At 37.9% G+C, this 22,902-nt stretch overlaps 1 protein-coding gene across 5 annotated transcripts; it reads right to left on the bottom strand.

The window, feature by feature from the left end:
* Positions 1–3,908: 3,908 nt before the first annotated feature.
* Positions 3,909–22,256, bottom strand: LOC112977926. Of its 5 annotated transcripts, none has more exons than XM_026090853.1 (8): positions 22,226–22,256; positions 15,920–16,041; positions 14,437–14,575; positions 13,458–13,579; positions 11,565–11,675; positions 7,143–7,249; positions 5,630–5,720; positions 3,909–4,136 (listed from the first exon to the last, which is right to left on the bottom strand). In XM_026090853.1, exons 1-8 carry the CDS (start codon positions 22,239–22,241, stop codon positions 4,020–4,022), a joined length of 825 nt encoding a protein of 274 aa, XP_025946638.1. In that variant the 5' UTR covers positions 22,242–22,256; the 3' UTR covers positions 3,909–4,019. The 5 variants fall into 5 exon arrangements, with proteins under 5 accessions (XP_025946638.1, XP_025946639.1, XP_025946640.1 ...); XM_026090854.1 differs by having other exon boundaries at positions 13,503–13,579; XM_026090855.1 differs by lacking the exon at positions 11,565–11,675.
* Positions 22,257–22,902: the final 646 nt, after the last annotated feature.

Here is a 22,902-nt window from a genome sequence, read left to right as displayed (position 1 = left end):
CGGCGATGAGACAGAGCTGGGTCTGCCTGTTGCTTTGAGGGCCTGAACAGGAATTCCTGGAGAGCGCAAAGTAGCCCTTTAAAAATGTTTCCATCATTATTTCAGTCAGCATTGACCCTTAAAAGTTCCTCAGCTAAAGTTACTGGCTACATTCACTATTATTGTTGTCTTCCAGTAACAGATATGTAGGCAAGAGCCACGCTCAGACTGAGCTTCTGCTTGCCTCCTCCAGCACCACAGGCCTGGCCTGCCACTGAGAGAGGGGAGAAAGAAAACAGCTGAAAAGAAACAAGAGACAGAAGAAACCTAAGAAAGGCAAAAGGAGAGAGGAACATAGATGATGAGGAACGAAGGGGCTGCATTTGTTTTTTTTCCAGCTTGCCCCACTGTCGAGCCTTCCCGAGCATGGGTCATTAGCTCTTTCCGATACTGTTTGCGGGGCAGAAGCATACACAAAAAGTGACTCACTTTGACAGCCAGGCTGCCCATATCAGACATTTGATGTTTTTCTAAAAAGACCTTATCTCAAATGATAATATTTGCAATGTTTTCTGTTTGCAAAGTTAATCTATCATTTTAACAGCTTGGAGTTCTTGCTCTGTTCTAGTGGATCCAAAAAGTCTTCCTTGATTTACTGCAGTAGTTCTTGATGGGTTTAAATTTCAGATAGTTGTGTTCTGCAAAAGCCAGAGTACTACATGGAAAGTTATGCTGCTAGGGAAGGGCAGAGTTGTTTTCACGCATGCCAGAAAATCCTGGTGATTACAAAACACACTACAGATGCATAACTCCCTCTGATTTAATTCAAGCCTACAAATGTGAAGTTTCATGATTTGCGAGTTGCTCATGACCACAGGGTTTTGGTGTCATGGCTGGGGTTATCTCCTCTGTCAGGTCACACACAGAGCTGTCTGTCACAGGAGGATGTAGCACTGGCTGCATAGCCTACAAGCTGTTTAGGGCAGCAAGCAGCTAATGGGCTGGCAGCTTGCAACAGCCACAGTGCCATCTGTGGTAGCTGTAACACAACTGCCCAGTACACAAAAACAGAAATCTGGATACCAACCGGGTTTTGTTTCTCTGCCTTCCCCTCCTCCCCAATCCAGTGGCCATCTAACTGCAAGGAGATTGTAAAAGTTGGGGGCATTAGAAAAGAATTATTTGAGCATTTTTAACACTGAAGTGTCATTTATATAGGCTTCCTTTCAATCCTGTCTTGTAAGAAAAGGGCTAGAAAGTTACCTTTGAGAAGTACTGATATTACATTTTGCCTTTCAGGTTTCTTAAATTAGGTCAGTTTTACAAAGAATCGCTTGGCTGTTTAGTATTTTTATATGACAATCTCAAAGCAATTGATATTCAATTAATTCACAACCTTGCTTTGATTTTGGATTTGTTATTCCCATTTTCACTATATACACCGAGGCGGAGAAAAGTTCAATGGCCTGCCAGACACCACGCAATACCGCAGTCACAGAACTGAGAACAAGGACTCAGCATGCTGCATGTACCCTTGGCAGCTTCCGAGAGCCAAACAAGCCAAACCTGAGCCGATGCAACACACACATCCACAGGAGAATTTGAGCAGACATCCTGGGCCTTTTAAGTGTGTACAGCAAGGACAGACTTGCCCACTTACCACACAGGGTTTTGCAAGCCTTCTTGCATTTTACCTTCTTTTTTGCATAGGATAACGGAGAGAATCTATAATGGGACTAGACAGAGCCAGATAACAAAAATTAAAGTTGGAGAAGGGACAAATTCAATTAACTCCTTCTTTCACGCACTAATTGTTTCTAGCTCTTCAGTATACAAATTAAGCAACTCATACATCCTTAAGAAACGCTCAGGCACTATAAAGCCAATTTAAGAAGAGATGCATAAAAGGACAGAAAAATTGTATTTCTGAGCATCAGTTTTAACAAAAACAAACAATCACCACCACCTTTTCCTGTAAACTCTTAGGTGTGTGGGTTTAAATGAAGGACGTATTAAGGGCAGGAGAGGAACACAGAAGTTTCAGCAGCTTGAACTCACCACCAACTTTCTCCTGATGTCTAAAAAAGACAGGGGGAGCTTCCCCTGTACCCTCTGCTGCATATGAGCTCCAGATGCACGCATGCTATTTCCAGAGTCAGAGGATACAGATGTCATTAAATATGCTGGTGATCTGCTCCAGTCTATTGAATTTTTTTTTTTTTTAATCTGAGATCAACACTAAAAAGGTATTTGAAGACTCAGCATGAAGAGGGGAAACAACAGCAATGAAAGCTGTAGCTCCCTTATTACCAAAACAAGGTTCAGGTCACAGATTATACCCAGTAATGAGAGACAGAAGTCCTGACAATTGATTAAGGAGAAATCTTGCAGGACCTCTGAAACAACTAAGCAAAATTCCACTTTGGTGTTTTCTTTTCACATGATATTAGGCTTATGAAGTAGCTTTTTAAGAACCAGTCAGTCTTCCTTTTATAGGATCCTGTCTATACACTCCAAATTCGGTCACAGCTTCCACTGGACTGTACTGATTACTATAGTGCTCATTTCCTCATTCTGAATTGCACATGCATTTCTTTTCTCATTTCTTATTCTCTCCTTGTCAGATCTATCAGCCTTGTATTACCTTGTATTACTCTGTTGCTTAACCTCTTCTAGGTTCCCTTTCTAGTGCATTTGCTTCATTGAGAACTAAGTAATCAAAGGCTTAGTTATTCTACTTTAATAAAAAAAACATTTAAAGAAAAGTTTCCATCTCTGTTATTTTTAAATGCATGAAGAATAGATTCAACACAGTATTTGGGCAGTGGTTCAACATCACTCAAGTTAAAACTTCCTCCTCCACTCCAAACAAACCACTAAAAATATGACTGTTTAAAACTCAATATACTTTATACAGTACCATTTACCAATTAAGTTCCTGAGTGCCTAATAGCCACTGCTCCTTTTTGCCTACAGTATATTTACAAAGTTCACTGACCTGGAAATCATTTGAAGACTGAAATCCAATTTCAAGTTTTTCCATTTGCACTAGACATAAGTTGTGCAGCAAACTTTTAGACACTAACATTGCTTCTAAATTGAGAATGCACTTAGTCCCAAACTCCTGAAGTTAATGTTTTTGCACTTGATTGTCAATGTTTTCTAAAAGCTGAAATATTCTTCAGCCGACTAAAAGCTTTATATCCTTAGAATATAAAATCTAAATATAAATGTGGTGGGCGTATGTAGATCTTTTCGCTCTGAGGAGGCTCTGTTACGAATTTCCAATGTTTTACGCCACCACCAAGCCTGCATTAAGCTGTGACACCTGTTCAAAATTTTCAGCTTCTTAACCCCTTATTATACTTCCTAGAATCCTCATCAAAAATCCAGGACGTGGAACAGAATTTTGTCATCCTGGACTTGCAGCATTAATTCTGAATGACTCTTAGGTGCAAGTATTTTACATTACCAGCCAGCTTAAGGATTAGTAACTGAACGGAAGAACTCATTTTTTCTTTTAACTAAAACCAGCAGATTCTCTTGTTATCAAGCAAGCCATGAAAAAAAAAAAAAAATAGAAATTCCATAGGAGGAACAGTAAAGATAATATGGCAAAATGGTCTATACCAAAACAAAACAGCAAACTCTAATATACTACAGCTTTTAAGTAAAATTATGTTAAATGTATTGCTATCATTCACCTTATTAGTGATGCACTATTCTTAGATTTGATATATTTAACAAACATTAGCAGTGTGCAATGCTAGTGCACAAAAACATTCTTTTAGCATAAGTAGACATTCTTTCAAACATTTTTGCACAAAATGAAACCATAAGGATATCTCCGTTGAGACAGAACACCTTCACAAGAAATCCTGTTTCAAAAGACCCTTTTTCATTACAAACCACAGCTATGACTTCCGAGATTAGTCACAATAAGATTTTTCAGCTGATTTATTCAGACAAATCAATTGGAGTCCTTTTTAGACTCAAAATATATATGATTTTACAAGAATATTAGTAAATTTGTGCAGGTACTAGAGAATCTTGTATAAATGTATTTGTTCAAGTGCTTCTCTGTCCACCTCCTTTTCCAGGTACACATCATAGTTTAGCTGTATCTCTTCTACCCATTGGCTGAGCTGTATATCCGTCTGAAACAATGAAAACAGGTCCTTAAATTAACACAATTCCAAGAAACATAACAGGAGTTTCAAGGTCAGTACAACATTAAGAAGGCAAGACATAATAAGAGAGATTAGTCATTCCAAATCATGCAGTACTGATAATTCATTTCTGGAAATGTCATTTAACCTAGATAGGAGAAAATTAAAGATAACTTTTTAAAATTATCTCAGTCAGTAGTTTAGATATTTTGCTAGCATGTTACAACTGCCTTCCATTTGTATTTGCATAAGCCTCAAGCATCCTGATCAGAAGGCAACATTTGGATAGAAGTGGTGAGGGAGCAGCTAACTGTAGCAGGGAAGAATCACAGGTACTTTCTTGTTTTACACCCATAGGGTATTGTATTAAGACTGCAAAGGGCTTCTCAGCTGTTGTATAACTACTGCCTGCTCCAAGAAAAGGTCAAATGACACTGCTGCTGCTCCTGGGGCTGAGAATGTATTTCACCCACCAGCATAAAAGTAACGAGTGGTTCAATTTCTCTAAAGCAGACTACTGTGGCCAGCAAGCCACTTTATAAATAGCTTTGTCGTGTATTATCAGTGTTTTGTTTCCCAACCAAAGCCAGCCCACATAATTTCCCTAGGCATCATACACACAGCAACTGTAACCTATAGAAAACCTATGGCAGAATGGACACAAAGCAGAGGTTGCCCCATCAGAAGCGGTTAGTACTCTTCAACACCACCACCAGCACAGGCTATTAAACACCTCTGAAAGTTGCACTGTCATTCTGTTTGTTTCCAAGAGCAATTTAAAGCTGTCACTGATCCAAGACACCCAATGGTAATCACTTGGTTATGGAGATCACATCTCTCCCTAATCTGTACTTCTAACAGCTCATATTGGCATATTATGAATAATTTTCTATGCGAACAGCAGGTCAGAAGACTGGATATCTGCAGGGTACAGTTCTTTATTACAATTCTTTCTCCCTCTGTACTGGCAAAACAGTTTGTCATGTTTCAAGGCAACGTGCAAGTGCAGAGTTGAACAGAGAAAATATTTCAAGGTTTTGTTTTTAACTAGAGGTTTATAAATACATCTATGCTTCTAAGGCTCTATAGGTTCTCTATACCTGGAAGTAGTCTGAAAGGAGTGGATATAATTATCACATAACTTACTAACATCATAATACAGCTTTGCTAATAATATTATATTCTTAACCTCACAACTAAGGTATTGTTAATAATATATATAATAATACAATAATTCATGCAGCCTATTGAAATAGATTGGGGTTTCCATTTGACAGCTGGAGACAATCAAAGCAGAGGAAGATTAGCTGGTGGTCAACCCAGAAACAGAATTCAGAGAGTACTACATCTTCTACAGTACACACAAGATCACGTACCTGCCCTCATGACAATACTAGCAAACAGCTAACCTCAACTACAGAACTGCCACTTTCAGAGAAAGCAACAAAACATGTTGGCTAAAACTGGCTGAGAGAACTTACCTGGAGCTTTGAGAGAGATTCTTTAAGGCTTGGAACTGTTATTAGTAACAACCCTCTTTTCCTTACATTACAAGCAATAAATTCCCAAGCTCTGAAACACATTTTAAAAGTAGGTCACCAGTTTTTAGGAAAAGAAACATGTTTGATATAGAATAAATTTAACACTTCTAAAATTTAATGACCTAAAAATAGACTAAGCTTAAAAGACTTGCTATACATATTTATCAGTTAATACTGATTTATCTGTTTATCTGTTAATACCTCAAATATCTTTGTATGAACAAAATCAAGTGGCGTATGAAAAAACAGGGAATACATCATCTTAAAATGTTAATATTTGAAACACTTCTATTTCACTCTGACACATGCCTGCATGCCATTTTGCATTGTCAACACCTTCACTCTGGACTAGGATTAAACATTGGTACTTTGTCCCTATAAATTTTTAGTTTTGAAGAACAAAATCCAGTCCCCAATTCCACTGTTTCATTAACAAGTTGCTCTTTACATGCTTATGTTGCAGTTGTGACAAAATGCTTCACATAAGATATTAGCAATGGCAGTATTTAAAGATAGCTGCCAGCATTCCTTTTTTTCTAATTTTGCAAGTCAGATCATTTCTCATAGCATGGCAATTCAGACTAAAAAGAATTTAATTTCTAGTATTCTTTAGACATCATTTGTCTTCAAGGTACTGCGCAACGTTAAACCACTACCCCTGAGCTCTTCAGGAATCGGATGAATTCTCACTCATGTACCTGGAAACAAATCTCCTGGCAATTTGAAATACCCACTACCCTTCACGCATGCATTCTGCCTCTCTGCTCAACATTAACTGCTTGATATCAAGGGCAGTGGGACAAGCCTTAGCTTAAACTGCTAGCAAATGTCAGACTGTTGGTTGGGCTGAGACACAGGCATCCATTCCTTTTGGCTGCCTGTGCTAAAGGCACGGTAATGTCATCAAGTAAAAGTTATTTACATCTTAAATGAACTCAGCTAGATCGGCAAAAGCTCATCTGTGAGTGTCTTGTATCAGAAAAAGGACAGTGACAACCTTAATGATGTATCTGTTTGTTATTACTTACTTATGACCATATTAGAAATACCATTAACTGTATTTTGCAATACATATATATTAAAGCTCAGATATCCAAAAGTCAGAGCAACCTGTTCTCTTTCTGAAGATTAACCTAAAGTTATAGTAAAGGCATGCTGGCATAGTAATTTCAAACCATTTAATGGTTAGATGCTATTTTAACCGTTCAGCGCAAAGATTAAAGGAAAGGTCTGGATAAGCAAAGGAAGAGTGTTTAGTGGGTTTAACAACAAACTACTGCCATGACAACTTAACAGTTAAGTATAACAATTAAATGCAGGCAGTTTAAAACAATTTCCTTATATAATTTATGTATGTGACTTCAGAAAGCACAACCTTAAGGTTTTCCATAGCTCACAAGGTTACACGCTCATTGCCAAAGAAATAGATTACTTGTTTGGACACATAGCTTACCTGGCCTGTTCCAGTCTGTCAAGAAAATATTCAAAGACATTATTCATTACAACAACATCAGCCTTCTGAAGAAGTGAAGCCTGAGTACAGATGTCTGCATGAACCACCTGAAGGAGAGAAATTTCACAAGGCATAAATTATTTTAAGAGACAAACACACACTTCAAGTAGACAAGAAGCCTGTCAACATAATACAGCACCTGCTACCACCATTTTGAACCAGTCATAAAAAGGGATATTTCACTGACTTTGTAGTAGATAAAAACATAAGTAAAATAACCAGAGTAAGTTTTTTAAAAAAATCTCCTAATTAAAATACTCAATTCGTTATGTTATGTGAAATGCTGTATCTGACTTTTGATCTAGAACGCTGTGTACCATAGAAAAGGAGCTGATGTATGTGATGTCTGTTACCTTTCACTTACCTATGTTTTAATCACAAATGTTTACTGTTTTCAGTAAAGGACTTAAGCCAGCCAAAGCTTTTATGAGGCTATCAAAAGGCATCTCACAGGCACAGTGGGTTACTAYGGGATCACAGCTAGAAAAGACTTGACAGACCCAGGCTTGACAACTGAATTCTTGTTACCTATACTGGCACTAGGAATGCTGGAAAGGCAGCATGCTCTATGGCACTGGAGGACAGAAAGTGCTTTATCTTACTCAACAACTACTTCTCCAGTCAGCACAGGTGCTGATTTGAATTTCAGAGTCCTTCATCTACCTTCATCTACCAAAAAGGATATTAGCACATCATATCATTTTCAAACAGGTGATATTATAGTGGAGGGAGAATATGGATGCTCATTAAGACTCTGACAAGATGCTTCTGATTTGCTCTTAAACAGGGAGAAATACATCAAATCCTAAATCTGAAGAGAAACATAAAAAGGAATATCTTTTGAGTGAATGAGGGAGAGAATGCTGATCTGAATGTTACTTGCATTCCCCCCAGTTTTTTGAAAGTACATCCCTATATGTTGAAAATGGTCAGGAAAGCTGAACAACTTCTTGCATTTCCAGTGTTACCTATTACTGGGTTGTGCTGAGAAGAGACTAACTGGATAGATGCAAAATTCCTCRTTTTGTCAGTTTCTTCCAACACTGGATGGATGTAAAAGAGAAATCACGATTCTGGCAGGAAAGCTGAATCTTTGTACAGAAGACAAGACACTTTATCTGCTGAAAAACRTATTTTGCCCACTTGACAATATACCGATACTTGTAGAGCACACAAAAGCATGCTGTTCTTATTGCCAGCGGAAACAGATACTACCCATGCAGCTTGCAGGAGTTCAAGTGGGGAAAAAGGCAATGAGTGGCTGCAGTTTGTAACTCCAGAATGCACTATAGCAAGTTTAGCCAAGTATTTCAATATTAGCTATAACAGAAACAAAACTACTGCTTGTAAAAATTAGACATCACAGCATTTCATCTTTGGGAACTATATTGCATGGGTTCTCTGTGAGGGCTCCGACTCAGTAAAACAAACAGCTTTACTTCATTAAACACATTACCATGCTGAGTTGTCCACCACTGTTTGTAGTGAGAGGAAAGAAAGCAACTGTGTCTTGTACCTCACCCAGAACTGACAGGTTAGTGTTTGAAGGCTCTATCTCATTGAGGAATAGGGACAGTTTAGCTGACAGAATGACTGGTCAAATTACTATTTTCACCTCTAGTGTGCGGACATCTGAACTATTTATCTATTAGTTCCTGAAATTTAGAGCTTTTTTTAAGACAACTAAAATAGGTGATAATTTATCTTAAGACACTGCAGTGTAAACTGTAGCAGTACAGGAGCTGAGTAATGAACAGCTCAAACATCCAGGCAGCACAGAAACACGACAGACAGCTCAGGCTAGTATCACCACTGGCAATCCTAAATAAGGTAGGCCCTGCTTGTCAACTGAAGTCCTCCACGTAAAGCCACTGCTAGCTGTAGATGTAATGACACACTATAAACTGGGGTAGTAGAGGTGTGGATTTAGGTTTGATGCTGCTGTCCCAGTGCACAGACAGCAGCCTCCTGCAGAGGGGCAGGACAGACAGCTACAGGCAAAACATGCCACAGCTACCTCTGCCAGAACTCATTTATCAGAACCCTGATTTATTCCATAATTTTGAGTGCACCTAAACTGTAAGTGATACTCAAATCGCAGTTTCCAAGGTTAAGGAGATGTTCTACTTTATTCCCTTCTTTTCAAGGGACTAAAATAACAGCAGCACTGAATTTCTGTACAAAAAACAGACAGTAATCCTTTACCACAAACACAAATGACTGATGGACCATTCTAACAGGGATTTGTAAAATGGCAACTTGAGGGAGGAGAAGGTCATCCATCTATAAGCAGCACAAGAAGTCATGGTTAGCACTAAGTTTTCTTAATGCCCTTCTAATGGCATTCCTAACATTTTAGGCCTCAATTCAGAAAGACACTTTAACACCTGGGAAATTTTGAGTTGTATAGAGTTGTTGATGTTTTCTTGACTTTTCAACACTGAAACCTTAACTTAAAATTAGACTGTAGTTATAGAGTAGGTGTCTGTACTGATTAAACTGATCTAAGCACCCCATTCTCCCCAAACACATACCCATTCCCATTGCTGCATCATTCCCTCTGTTGGGACAGCACAAATGTGTGTGGCTGCATCATGAGCTAGACCCAGATCCTGCTCCAGCTGAAACACCCCTTTCCTGCTGGCTTCTTTTTCAGCTGGATCAGTTCCCTGACCTGTTTGGCTATGTGCTCGCACAAAGGATTGTGCTGGCACGACAGAAGGGGAAGCAACCGATTAAAACAGCCCTGTTGCCAGCAGGAATGCACACTGAGCCCTGATGAATACAGGCAACTTCTGAATTGAGGTCTGAAGTTTCTCAAGATCTGTTCAACTGTGTAACTCTTCTCCCAGCATCTAAGCGTTTGCCCAAATGGCAAACAACACAGAGCAATTTTTATGTACTTTAACAAATCAAATGTTGACCAAAGGAACACAAGAATCACTCATAAAAATTTAGTCATTACAGCTATCATTTCACCTGTTGTCCTTCAGGAATAATATTCTAATAAAAATTCAGAATACCTGAAAAATCAATGGTTATTTAAGAAGGGTCTCTTCAAAGTTTTTCAATTTTGAGACACAGATTATTAACAGTAACTGGATTCTGACTATTTTCCAAGCCAGTGCGTATCTCTGGAGAGGATTAATTTGGGGGCGAAATAAAAATCTAAGAACGAAATGTTCAAAGCAATGTGATAACAGGAGTCACATGACTAAACATCTAATGAGACTCAAATAGTAAAGTCCTCAGGCACTACTTTGAAAGTGTATTATCTTCTTATCTTTACTCTGAAATGAATATTTCATCATAATTACAAGGTGTGAAGGAAGAACAAAAAAGTCTTACAGTAAAGAACACACAAGGCTGAAAAGCATGTACATACATCTCCAGCTCCACTGAATTAACTTGACAGAGTTCTTGTCTGCACCTTCAGTCCCATCACAAGGTGATGCACGTATGAACACAAAACATTTGCAAAAAACAAGGTTATGGATAAAAATGGCAGCAGCTGGGATTAAACTGGGCAACCCAGTGATGCTGCTTAACTAGGTGTTAAATATTTTAATATTTATTATTTCTTTCCAGCTTTTTATTGGTTATTTTAATTCTCAAGAAATTACTGCACTCAACAGTTTGTGTGAATCCATTCAAAAGCATATGCACATAACACAGGATTAAAGCCAGTACTTCACTGAACATATTCTGCCCACCACCTTTTGCTGGTATTAAAACTAATTGTATCCCACCAAAAGGAAAAAAACAAAAAAAACCCCCAAAACCCCAAACATTTTTCTCATTAAAATAGTTGTAGTTATTCCCATAATGGGAGTAGGGGAATGGTTCCCATAATATCAGACTGTTTGAAACCCATCTTGTTTTTTAATGTTCTGAGAAAACATACACCAATAGCCTGAAGTCCTTTAGGTGTTTGCAAATCCTACAAAAATCTTTCTGTTAGTATTAACAAAACACAGAGATTCTATTAATGAACACAGATGCCATCTGTTTTTGTTATTCAAGATACAAACTTTTTATACAGTCAGTTTCGCAGAAGTTAGTGGCAAACCGGTCATTGATTTCACTGGGAGAATAAGCTAGGATGTAGCTGTTTTGCATGAGCCACCAGGTAAGTCCATCCAGGAAAAAGGCGAAGCAATTCAACACGTTATCATATTTTGATAACTGCTGTCTTTCTCTGCTTTGAGAATTTTCTTTTTTCAACAAAAAGCCTTTTTTAAGACCAAAACAAGCAAAGGCAGAGACTTCTTTTCAGAATGCTGATTTACCAGTCACTCCAATAAACAGGATACCTACTGCATGGYTGGTTAAAAATACACACTGAACCATATATTTAGTTACCTTTATTCTGTCAATGAACTGGTATTTGGTAATTGTCATTTCTTGCAACTGGCAAAAGTCTGCATTCATTTCTACTCCATACAGTTGGGATGCTGAGCTATAAAGATAACCCTACATCAGGAAAAGGAAATTTAGTAACTGTGATGCCTTTAAAGTGACTTCAAACATTTCAATTGAAATGGAAAAATAAAACAAAAGATTAAGAAAGCATTTAAAACAGGAAGTTGAGAAATGTCTTATAGTGGATGCTACATGTTTTTCAGAGCTAAGCCCCTGTTTTGGCAATTATCACTGATTTCTCATGAATTTTAATAAGAGATCCAAGCTGACAGATCAAATAATAGAAAGAAAAGGAGAGCTGCAACTTTACTTCAATTGCAAAACATGTAAACTGGCCAAAGAAGAAAAAAAACACTACAAACTAAATTATAAAAATACTGTGAAAGGCAAAGAAGCTCAGTCTTTAAACACTCTGTACCTTTTTTTTCCTTGTAAGAATGGAAGAGGAAAATAGCAAGAGCAAAAAAAAAAAAAAAAAAATCCAGGATTTTACACACTCAAGTGAGTGAAAATGGCTAACAATGTACCCATAATATAAGGCTATATTTCAGGACAGAATCTTTGTCAGCACCTCTAAGCACTGTATTACTACTATTTTCAAGTGCTTAAATAGGTACATAAGGGGAAAAAAAGATATATTATTCCTCAGTAATAAACCCCAAATGCTTAAATAGTTCAGTTTTGGACTGAGATTATGGAAATTTGTTGGAGATTAAAAAAAATAAAAAAATAAAAAAAAAGAGAAACGGACAAGCACTCCAGTCTATGGGGCTAATGGGGATATTGCTTTAACTTTAACTACAGTTCTGTCTCCAATGAACACCATAATTACAGTTTGCTAATAATGGGAAAGACAAACTAACAATGTTAAATGTATAGAATGTCAGAGATATCTCCATTTGCAACCTAATTATTGAAGTTTTCTGAAAGCATTCAACTCTGAGGGTAGAAAAGCAACCTGTGAAGGTAAAGTCACCACTTCTCCAATAGAAGCCAAGAATATGATGAAAAGCAGAACTCTTTCTTTTTTAAAAACTTTGTTGCTGCTGCATCTTGAGACTATCTTCTGCTATAACAATACAAGCATTTAAGTACTTCAAAACAAATATAATAGCTGGCAACAGTGTTACCATTTAAGGATCTGATGCTGCAAATATTTACAAATGGGAGTAACCTTCCTCATTTGAGTAGTCCCAAAATTAGATTATTCAGATGAGTAAAATTACATGCTCAAGTGTTTCCAAGACTGAGCCCTAAACAGCCATTGACTTTTGTACGAAAGTTGTAACGTGTGTTTTGCGTTGCTGTTGGCCATATGTTACACCAGCCATGCCAAAAGCAATCAAAATTGCACTCAAGTTTCTCAATGAAGTATTTTATATGCATTTTAAAACCCAGAGCAGGACAATATGTTTTAGGAGACAAATTCATATCAAAGTCTTCCTTCGTATAATTTAACAGTTTGTCAGCTTCATAAAGGAATTTAACATAACTGATCTATATATAGACATGGTCAAGACATAAAGGCCAAGCTTACTTATGAAGAAGAGATACAGCAATAATTAGCAAAAGAGCAGCATGTGTGACGGTAATATGCTACCCTGTCGGACAACAGACTTTTCCTCTCCACAAGCAAGATCATGTGGAGTTCCTTTTGTGGGGAACAGAACAAGAACTGAAATCACTAGTAAACAGCCCCTTATACTGTTCAGTCAGGCTAGAGATGCCTCTCAGAATGACCTGTTCAAGATGGAGTAATGAGAGTAGGCAGTCAGAGAAGAGGGAAAATGTATGTCACAGTAATAAAATACGAATTCCTGTGCTGGAAGTTACCGCAAATAGCACTGCACCAAGCCTGGAGCCAACGTCAACCACTACCTTTCCTGTCAGGTCAGGCAGTACATGTTGATAAAGAAACTTCAGTTCCATGAGGGAAAAGGAATGCGAAATAAACTCTGGGAAATAAGAACAAAACAAAGGTGTTGGGTGGGCAGTACTAACTAACGCGTTATTAATCAATGAAATATAAATCTGAAGAGCTATCCTCTCTGAAAATCTGTCTGGTTTCTTAACTAAACTAGTATTGGGGACCTTGGAAAACCAGGGTTTGCAGATCTGAGGCAGTCTGCCAAGACGACTGTCCTGAGGCTGGGTATTCATTCCCTTACATGGAGAATTTTGAAATCCTTCATGAAACTGAATTACCTTTGTCTGCACAGTGACATATATTAAAGAATAGAAGATACAGTAACTTGGAATCATTTAAGTAAACGTAGAAACATAGTACCTAAAGCTCAACACAATTCATGCAAACTTTTTCATGGGCAGACATATTAATGGCTTAAACTTCAACTCCAAGATTTTACAGAACTGAACGTTCTTAAAATAAACTATTTCTTCTTCAATGCCTGTGCTATATTGGTGACAGCACTGATCTGTACCACACCACACACAAGCTTTAACATGGTATTTCCTACTGCTTTTCAATGTGCAAGAGGAGACTGAGGCTACTGCATGGTTTGCTATGGTACTGTCTTCCTTTTGCATCTTCCTCTTCAGTGGTACACAGCCCTGACTCTTCCCTGCCCATTTTTTGCGAGCAACTAGTGTCACTCATACACTGCAAATTATTTTGGCTTATGTGTCAAGGAGTCTCCTTCCATTGGTTATGGGAAATAGTTCTGGCCTGTGTGCTGCACCAGTCTGAACAAGGTCCTCCATCAGCTGGATATTCTGTTGTCCAGCTGAGTGACTGCACACACCAATTTAGTAAAACAGAATTTGTTTCTCATGTTCCCAGATAAGCACTTACCTAAAGATGCAGTCTTGTATGAGCCACACTCTGTGCAGTAGTTCCTACTCATTTTCCCTTCCTCACACAATGAATCAACAAAATCATCATCATAAAGGAATGCATCAACATGAATCATGGGCAGTGGATGCTGGTGTATCTGAGAAAAGGAACAAAACCTAAGAAAGGGATAACGAAGTCTCCTAATTTCACTTATACTATTACACAGGTAATCTGACCACCATCTTACCTTTCCTCAAATCCCCGACATTCAAGTTTTCCCCCTAGTCAAAAATTACACATCAGAACTCTGGGAATTGTGTGGTAGTAGTTCCTCCTCATCAGTAGTCTTTCCAAGTCCAATATTAATTGTATAGATTATTTATTTTAGTTATATTTAAATTCAATGTATTTCACAGTTCTGCAGAAGGCATGGCTGGTCTGATCAAAGTTGGCACTAATTATTCTCAAGCCAGTTTAAGAAACCGTCCAAACAAGTTTTCTATAGATTAACTATGCTGATTAAGAATTAACGGAGTTAAACCATAGAATCCCTACATGTAAACTAGATCAAATTCCACTGAAATTACCAGTAAGTGAAAGTTGACAATGGAAAGAAAGCTGAAGGTTTGGATAGCTGAGCAGGAGACCTGCTGTGAATTCTGTCTCCCTAGAGCTGGCTTTGGTATAGAGGAGGCAATACAGAGCTTTGGTACACAGGAATGGAAGCTTTTTCTTTTCAACTTTCATGAGGAGAGGGTAACTTAAATTTAGGAGAAAGGGCAATTTTGCTTCTTAACTTCAGCTGTCTAAAGATTGTCATTTTTGTTTTATGCCTCAATCTAGAAACACCCCTGATTAATGAATGTATCATTTTCAGTCAAAAGAATACTACTTGGGATGTTTGCCTTCTCATCATTTCAAGGGGTATAATCTTCATCCTCCCACTCCTCTTTCCTCCCTCTCCCAGGATTGTTGCATGTGGCCAATCCTCTATTACATTTAAGAGCCACATACCACTTTTCTGGGGAATGTGTTGACTTTCCACCTATACTGGCAGCTCAAGTAGAAAAGGTGCCCTCCCCTCCCACAGGGCTCACAGCCCACCTCTTTCTGAGCCATCGGAATCTGAAAAGAAATGAAAATCGTTTCTGTGCTGCCCACATTATGGCAACAGCAAAACACTGGTCCTATTAAGGGGGCTGTCAGATTCTGTCATGGAGTTAGTGCTAAAGAAGCACTGTGACAAGTGTCATACCACACAGAATGAAAGCTATGCCAAATAACTTACGATATAAGTATTAAGAAGTGTGAAACAACTTGTCTGGGGTCACACAACTATGCAGCAACAGATCTGGGAGCCAAACTGAGATTTCCTGTATCTCAACCCAGTGCTCATCCTCTATTATTATGTATCTACTAGTAAAACCGAAATAACTGAAATCAGCATAGTGCCCAAATAAATGATGTGGTTCAGCAATGGAGCCCATAACAATTCGCTTACTTTCTGAATAGCTAGATGTTCTGAATTAAACATTGCCTCAATGGGTAAGCGATTCCGCAAATCTTCAGCAATATTTTTGAGCACAACATCATTGTTATTCACCACAAGGTCATCAAAGTCATCTATAAATCAAAACAAACAAAAAACCCTGAACAATCATATGTAGATCATGTGGACTAAGTGATGACCAGTACAATATAGTTGCAATAAATAAACAATACCAGATGGATAGGGATTTTATTTGAAATGCATTTTTCAGTCTTTGTTATTTTTTTCCAGCCAATGACAGATTTAGATTGTAATAACTTTGCCACTTAAAATAAATATAGCACTTTGAATCTCAAATTATTTTCATATTTATAAATTTATAACTCACATACAATGGTCTGGGCTGCCACCGAAGTGATACTGTTTCAGCTTAAGATATAAAAACATCAAAGATGTTTTTGAACTATTGGAGAAATTACAAAACCCACAGTTGCCTGAATGTACATAGGTTTTTTTTTTTTTTTGTAAAAGTTTCTTTTTATACATACCATCTTTCTAATAAAGTGGTTACAAAACATCAGGGATAATGCACAGTTCAACAGTTCAACTTACAATACTTCTTAAACAACTGAAACTATCAAACTTTCCAATGTGAAAGAAAATAGGAATGGATGTAAAGCAGTACGTTTTTGCAAAGACACACTGTAAATTCTTGCTGTTTTCCCAGGATACCCCCTGCATTGCCTTAACACCCTTTTTCTTCTTTTTGATTTAGACATCTAGAAAGCAGACCTCCAAGGAAACTTGGGAGGTCACCAATCCTCTCTTCTTCCAAGGCAGAATCAATCCTAAGTGTCACTACTTCTTCAGAGTATTCTTTAAAAATATTGTTAATGACAGACTCTACAACCTCCCTGGGCAATCTATTCCAGTGCTTAACTCACTATTAGAAAGCAGCATTTTTCTTGATAAATGATCTAAATTTCCTTTGCCACAATTTAAACCCAGTACTCCCTGTCCTACTCACAATGGAAATAGCAAACTTTGTTCCTCTCCTGTATATAGTAATTTTTTACTACTTTGAAGACTTGTGTCCCCTCAGTCATCTCTTCTCTAGACTAAACAAGACCCACTTATTCAGCCCTTTCTTGCATTTTTCCTAGAACTCTGCTGTCATCACTCCCCTCTAGATCTTATGGACTCTCTCATCCTTTCTGACCTGTAGCATTCAGAACCAGACATATTACTCCAACTAAAGGTTTTTCTGCACTAAACAGACTTTTCACATCTTGCAGGCAACCTCCCAGCTTCATGTTAGCCCTCTTCCCACAGCATGATGTGCCTAACTGATATTCAGCTTGAGATCTGCTGTATGGCACCCTGTTCCTTTCCCCTTACACCTTCTTCATAACCAAGGACTAGATGAAATTCCTCTTTTGTTTGGGTATCTCAGTTCTCTGAGGGCACTGAACTGCTTCTAAACAAAGGCACATCTCAGGTCAAAACTACATACTTGTAAAAGAAACAAAAACCACACAAAAAGCAACCACAAACGTTAACCCTGAAAAATGCCTCAAYCCCATCTATTGATTCTTTTCTAAACATAGACATGTTCATCCTCTCTTCCCCACCCCGCTTCTAGTTTGTTTCTTGTTCTATTTTGACTGCCACCATGTTGGGCAGAGAGTTTTTTTACATATTACAGAATCACAGAATGGTTGAGGTTGGAAGGGACCTCTGGAGATCATCTAGTCCAATCCCCCTGCTCAAGCAGGGTCACCTAGAGCACATTGCACAGGATTGCATCCAGGCGTGTTTTGAATATCTCCAGAGAAGGAGACTCCACAATCTCTCTGGGCAACCTGTTCCAGTGCTCTGTCACCCTCACAGTGAAGAAGTTTTTCCTCATGTTCAGATATACGTATATCACTTACCAAAAGAAGATCTTATGTCTTTTTTAGGTGTTTAAAAAACAAAAAGTTAATATTTGTTAGCATTGCTGTCCCAGGTGGGAACACTGGTATAGACAAGCCTGATTGGAAKTAGGTTCAAAATAAATCTGTAAGACATGCCAGAGTTGTGTATGCTAGTACACTCAATCTTTCTATGATTTGTGGAGCACAAGCAATGCTAGGAAGAGTGAAAAGTTTTTGGTATAGACGCAGAGACCAGCTAAACTATAATTTTAAAYACAATATGCTTCTGAAGTGCTTTTTGCTTAAGCACTTCAGTGAGTATAATATGGTTAAATAAACCATCATTCATTAGTGCAAGACACACTCTTCTTACAAGGTGTAAATGTAAATGGTTCTTCCAACAAGTCCCAAGACAGACACCAACAGATAATCCCGAATCCCCCACATTAAGCTGCACAAAGCTTATACTTGACCTTTAAATCAGTTGGACTCCCTTAATGTGTATTCAGTTTATTATTTATTAAATGTATTGCAGAAATGCCCAAAGGCCCCAATTGGCACTGTAAACCGACTGGTAGTTGTTATAGTATTGGAAGGGAGCTCATAGTTAAGATCTCCAGAACCTCAGCTGCCAAAGAGGTGCAAGCTTTGCATAGGGATGGAGGAGGTAGCTGCAACAACAGCAGCATAAACAAAACAGCCGCAAAGCAACAGCTCCAGCTTCTCAGCATTTAAATTTGAAACCTCTAATGAGCACCCATGCTCTGTTAACCTCACAATCCATCCAACAACTTGCAGACTATTTATGAATGTCCCAGGAGCAGTGAAGTTGATGACTTTTTTGATTAGCTCGGGGAAGGTGAACAAACTGTTGCTCAAACCTGATGACATTAGGTTTAGGGAAACCTCAGTAAATAATGGGGGGGATCAGACCAGAAGGAGTATGACAGGTCTTTAGAGTGCAAAGGAGCCAGATCCTGCTGAGGTGGATAACATCTGAGGGAACAAGAGGGGGAAAAAATAGTGATATGGACAGAACAACAGAGTAGAAAGATGATATTAGCAGCTGTACAGACTGGTGCCTGTGGGCAATAAGCCCCTACATCTGGCACATGCTTTAAAACAATACTATTACTATGTAATAGAGCTCATCCAGCTGTTATACTGCCTGTTAAGAGTATCAAATTCATATACAGAGTTTAATGAAATGCAGGAAGTGTTCACAGACCACCAGGCCAGCCACACCACATTGCAAATGCAGAACTTCAGCTCCCTTTCTCCCAAAGTTGTTGAGTTAACAGGATCTGTTCCCTCACTGCTTTAGTGACCTTTTCTGGCCAACAGCAGTGGTGAATGGCTCTACAGGCTATTAAATATTCCAGCTGTACACTAGAGAAATGGATACTTTCAGATATGGAGGACAGGTAGAACATCCAACTTCCTCAAGTCCAGAATACTCCTTTCCCACCTTGAAAGGAACACTTGTCACAACACTGTAATCCAAGCTACTCTTCTGAAACAACAAAGTATGACACAGAAAAATCTTTGTAGATACTCTGTATGAAACAGGTCATAACAAAAATCATCTTAAAACACATATAAGCAGCTCAAATGAAAAATTGCTGAAACACAGATACTGAAAAATAAGTGACCAATGAAGTGCTCCTTCCAACTATCATATTTTAAAGCATAAGCACGTAGGAAGAAAAAGAAAGAGAAAGGGGTTTGAACATATGACTACCAAGATCACAAAATGGCAGCTTTAGCAGAAGCTGCATGTAGAATATTTGTATGTTTAGTCAATGACTAAACTCAGATTCTGAGAGTTACCTCACTCTTGTCAAAGCAAGAAATAGCAGCAGCTACCACAATAACTCATTTATTTTTGCAGTATGTAAATATTTATAGATTGCCATCAAGTATAGAATGCAGGTGCTAAATATGAAAAAATATATATATATTTCTGCCTCAGAGTGGTACAGTTTCATCAACTCCACCCTTGTGTTTAACAAATTATTCACTCAGAAGAATCACAGTATCACCTTACTATGGATCTTCAAAGAAGAAATAAAAAAAGAATACTATTTTTTACATCATTTTAGTGCCTGTTATATCTATGAAATAGAGAGTATGTAAGCCAAATTCTGTGTTCATAAAACACACAACTAATGAGGAAAGAACTGCACAGTTCATGAAATACTGCAGGATGAATCATAACCATTTGTTTATGAAGGAAGTTTGAGTGCATTACTGTTTGTATTTTACTTCAAAAACCGGTTCCACTGGATCTACTCAACGTGCATTTATAAAATTTAATTAACACACTGCAAAAAGCCTAATTAACACCCTGGTGTAGCTCAGCCTTTCTACAGCAAATATAACACAAGCTAAGAAAACATCACAAAACCTCACACTGGACAGAAAGCACCGCTACACCAACATCTAAACATCCTGGCACTATGAAATACATGACTGAAGAGAAGCAACACATGATTTCCAAATGAAAACATAAGATCACATGTCACAGGGAAAGAAGAGGATTTAGCAAAGGTAACCATAACAGCAAAGATCATATGGTTTTCTAGACATAAATCCAGACTCACAGAATTAGAAGTAAATATTAGTATCCATGCTACTTAATACAAAGCTAATTTAATCATTCACCTTATTCTAATCATACTGAACAAACAGGTCAAGGAGGAGGCCCCACATCTCTAAAACATTACTACCTTCTTTTTTGGCTAAACAAATTTAGGACTAATCTATGACCTCAGTATACCAAGTTCTTCAGGCACTCTAAATACATTCTCTACCCCTAAGATACTTAGCAACTGTTAGAAAGCAACCAGCTTTCCTGGCACATTTTCCAATACACATCACAGCATAGTTTATTAGTTCTTTAACTCTTTTACACTCAGAAATTGAAAGAAGCTTCACAGTTAAATTTGAAACTAGTTAAGTCACACACCTATCATTAGTTTTCCCCACCATTATTAAAGTTTCAATGACTAACAGCATAAATGCAGTTGTTATTCTTGAGACTTCCCTCTTGCAGCAGTATCATTTGTCTCAACTGAAAAGTAATTAGTGCCACTTCCTATAACTGGTGATTCATCAGACTACAGGTAACATTCCATTTTAGTTTATCAAACACCACAGCGTAGTGAAAAAGATTTTGGGTATGGCATCATTTTAACAAAGAAATACATTCCAGTTAACACAGCTCTTCAACAGTTTTGATCTCTTCTGAAAGAGTATTCTACCTGGATAAAACACTTATACCAATTTAGATATGAAGCCTTAAACTAAACTACTTTTTTTCACAGAGCAAAGATTACACCTGTACTTGTCACATCACAGAAACCCATGCTTTCATCCTTTTAAAGAGACTCACTCTGCTTTAGGTCCACATGTATGACAATAGTACCAAAAGGAAATATTAAAGACCATTTCCTGTTAAAGAGTCATTTTTTTCTTTTTCCATACTATTTCATATTCTTGTGCTGTAAAAATCACCGCCTGACAATTTTTCCTAGTAGGTCTGGAAAAACAATAATGCCTAGGCCATAAAGTACATAATAGGAAAAGCTGGATAAACTTAGTCTGTTGCTAAGAGTACCACAAGAAAGAGTTTCTTCTCCATATGCAGAACACAGACCCAACGCAGCATGCCCACCACGCTCTGTCAGAAAGCCTTCCCTCACCGCCTGTTAAGAGCCTGAGCTTAGAGCACTGACTGCCCTCAACTTCCAAGTCACAAGACCGAATCCTACATCAACTTCTTAAATAGCTGGCTTACTCCCAGCATAAGTCAATGGTCAAGAAAAAAGAAATCATACTTAATTATGTGTTGTTTAGCCTTAACTTAGAGGATTTGTGATGGTTTATTATTCAATGATTGTTTTGAATTATATATCACTGTATGAACAATTGGCTATTCAGACCAGTGAATCACTTTAGCAACATTTAAATATAAAGCTAAGATTTCAGTGAAGTGTACAGAATGGAAAAAGCTTATAAGTTTTTTTTATTTTACTAAGTTACATGACTGGAAAAAAAAATAGAAGCTAGTATTAGAACAGCCAATTTTAGCCCTGCTGAAAAAGTAATTTTGTATCTTAGACCCTCTGGCAGACAAGACAAATAATAAAGGGTTTTTTTTTAATCACCTTATCTGTACTTCACTGACATGAATCGAGAGATAGGTTTTTGTAATCTGCATTAATAGCTCTAAATACCGTAAAAATGTTCAGCAATTGCCAGTAAGTATAGTAGTTTGGTGACTTCAATATCAAATTTGAAATGAGGACTCCTGGAAGTTACAAATGTTTTCCTCCAATTCCTTCCTGTATCTGTATAACAGACCATCTCTATATGTTAAAATTCTGCTTTCATTGCTTACCTTCTCCAGCATCCATTCTTACCAAATGTCACCTCTCTTGCTACTGAAGATTCTAGGAGTTTGGGTAGTGGAGGTAAGAGGAGCAGGGAAGAGGGATATGTGCATGCACACATTTATACAGAAGCTATACATCAAATGCTGAGACCCAACTGAGTGGGATCTTCAGGGGGGTCTCCCCAAGTGGTTTGAATTAGCTCTTGGGCTTCACCCAAGTTTTCTTAGCCAGAACTTCTGGAGCATGGTTATTGCAAAAGGATATTAAAGCATTAATCATCCTATTATAGAAAAGTTAAGACACCAAAGGTTCCTGCCTGTTATTCCTTCCAACTCTTATCGTTTCATTTTCTTTGAGATCTAAGACTAACTCAARAGAGAAGCTGGAATGCAAGTCACCGTGAAATGACGTACGTTTCACTGCAGTGTGTGGGAAGAGCTGGCTGATTGCGAAACAGCAAAGCAGCGCTGCTAAGCAGCTGCCTTAAAACTGTAATGTCTTCTTCCATCATACGTAAAGATCTGGAATTTCTAAAATTCACAAGACCAAAAAAAAAGACTGCCCATTTCATTCCGGACTTGGACAAAGAAGAAAAAGGATAGCATCTTGCATACACTTACATTCCTGTAAATACTAAGGAAGATTACTCACAGAAATTCTTAAGAGTGAGAACCTGTTCAAT

The sequence above is a fragment of the Apteryx rowi genome, unplaced genomic scaffold (genome assembly GCF_003343035.1).
Source record: "Apteryx rowi isolate R43461 unplaced genomic scaffold, aptRow1 scaffold_88, whole genome shotgun sequence".
Lineage (NCBI taxonomy): Eukaryota > Metazoa > Chordata > Aves > Apterygiformes > Apterygidae > Apteryx > Apteryx rowi.
Note: the sequence above shows the minus strand (reverse complement) of the source record. Positions and strands in the feature narration are given on the sequence as shown.

What these genes read in the sequence shown, in the direction of transcription:
- LOC112977926 (XM_026090853.1), bottom strand. An exon ending in AACATCTAGCTATTCAGAAA is followed by an intron (nt 14,576 to 15,919) that starts GTAAGCGAATTG and finishes TCCTTTTCTCAG; the next exon opens with ATACACCAGCATCCACTGCC. An exon ending in TTGGTGCAGTGCTATTTGCG is followed by an intron (nt 11,676 to 13,457) that starts GTAACTTCCAGC and finishes TTCCTGATGTAG; the next exon opens with GGTTATCTTTATAGCTCAGC.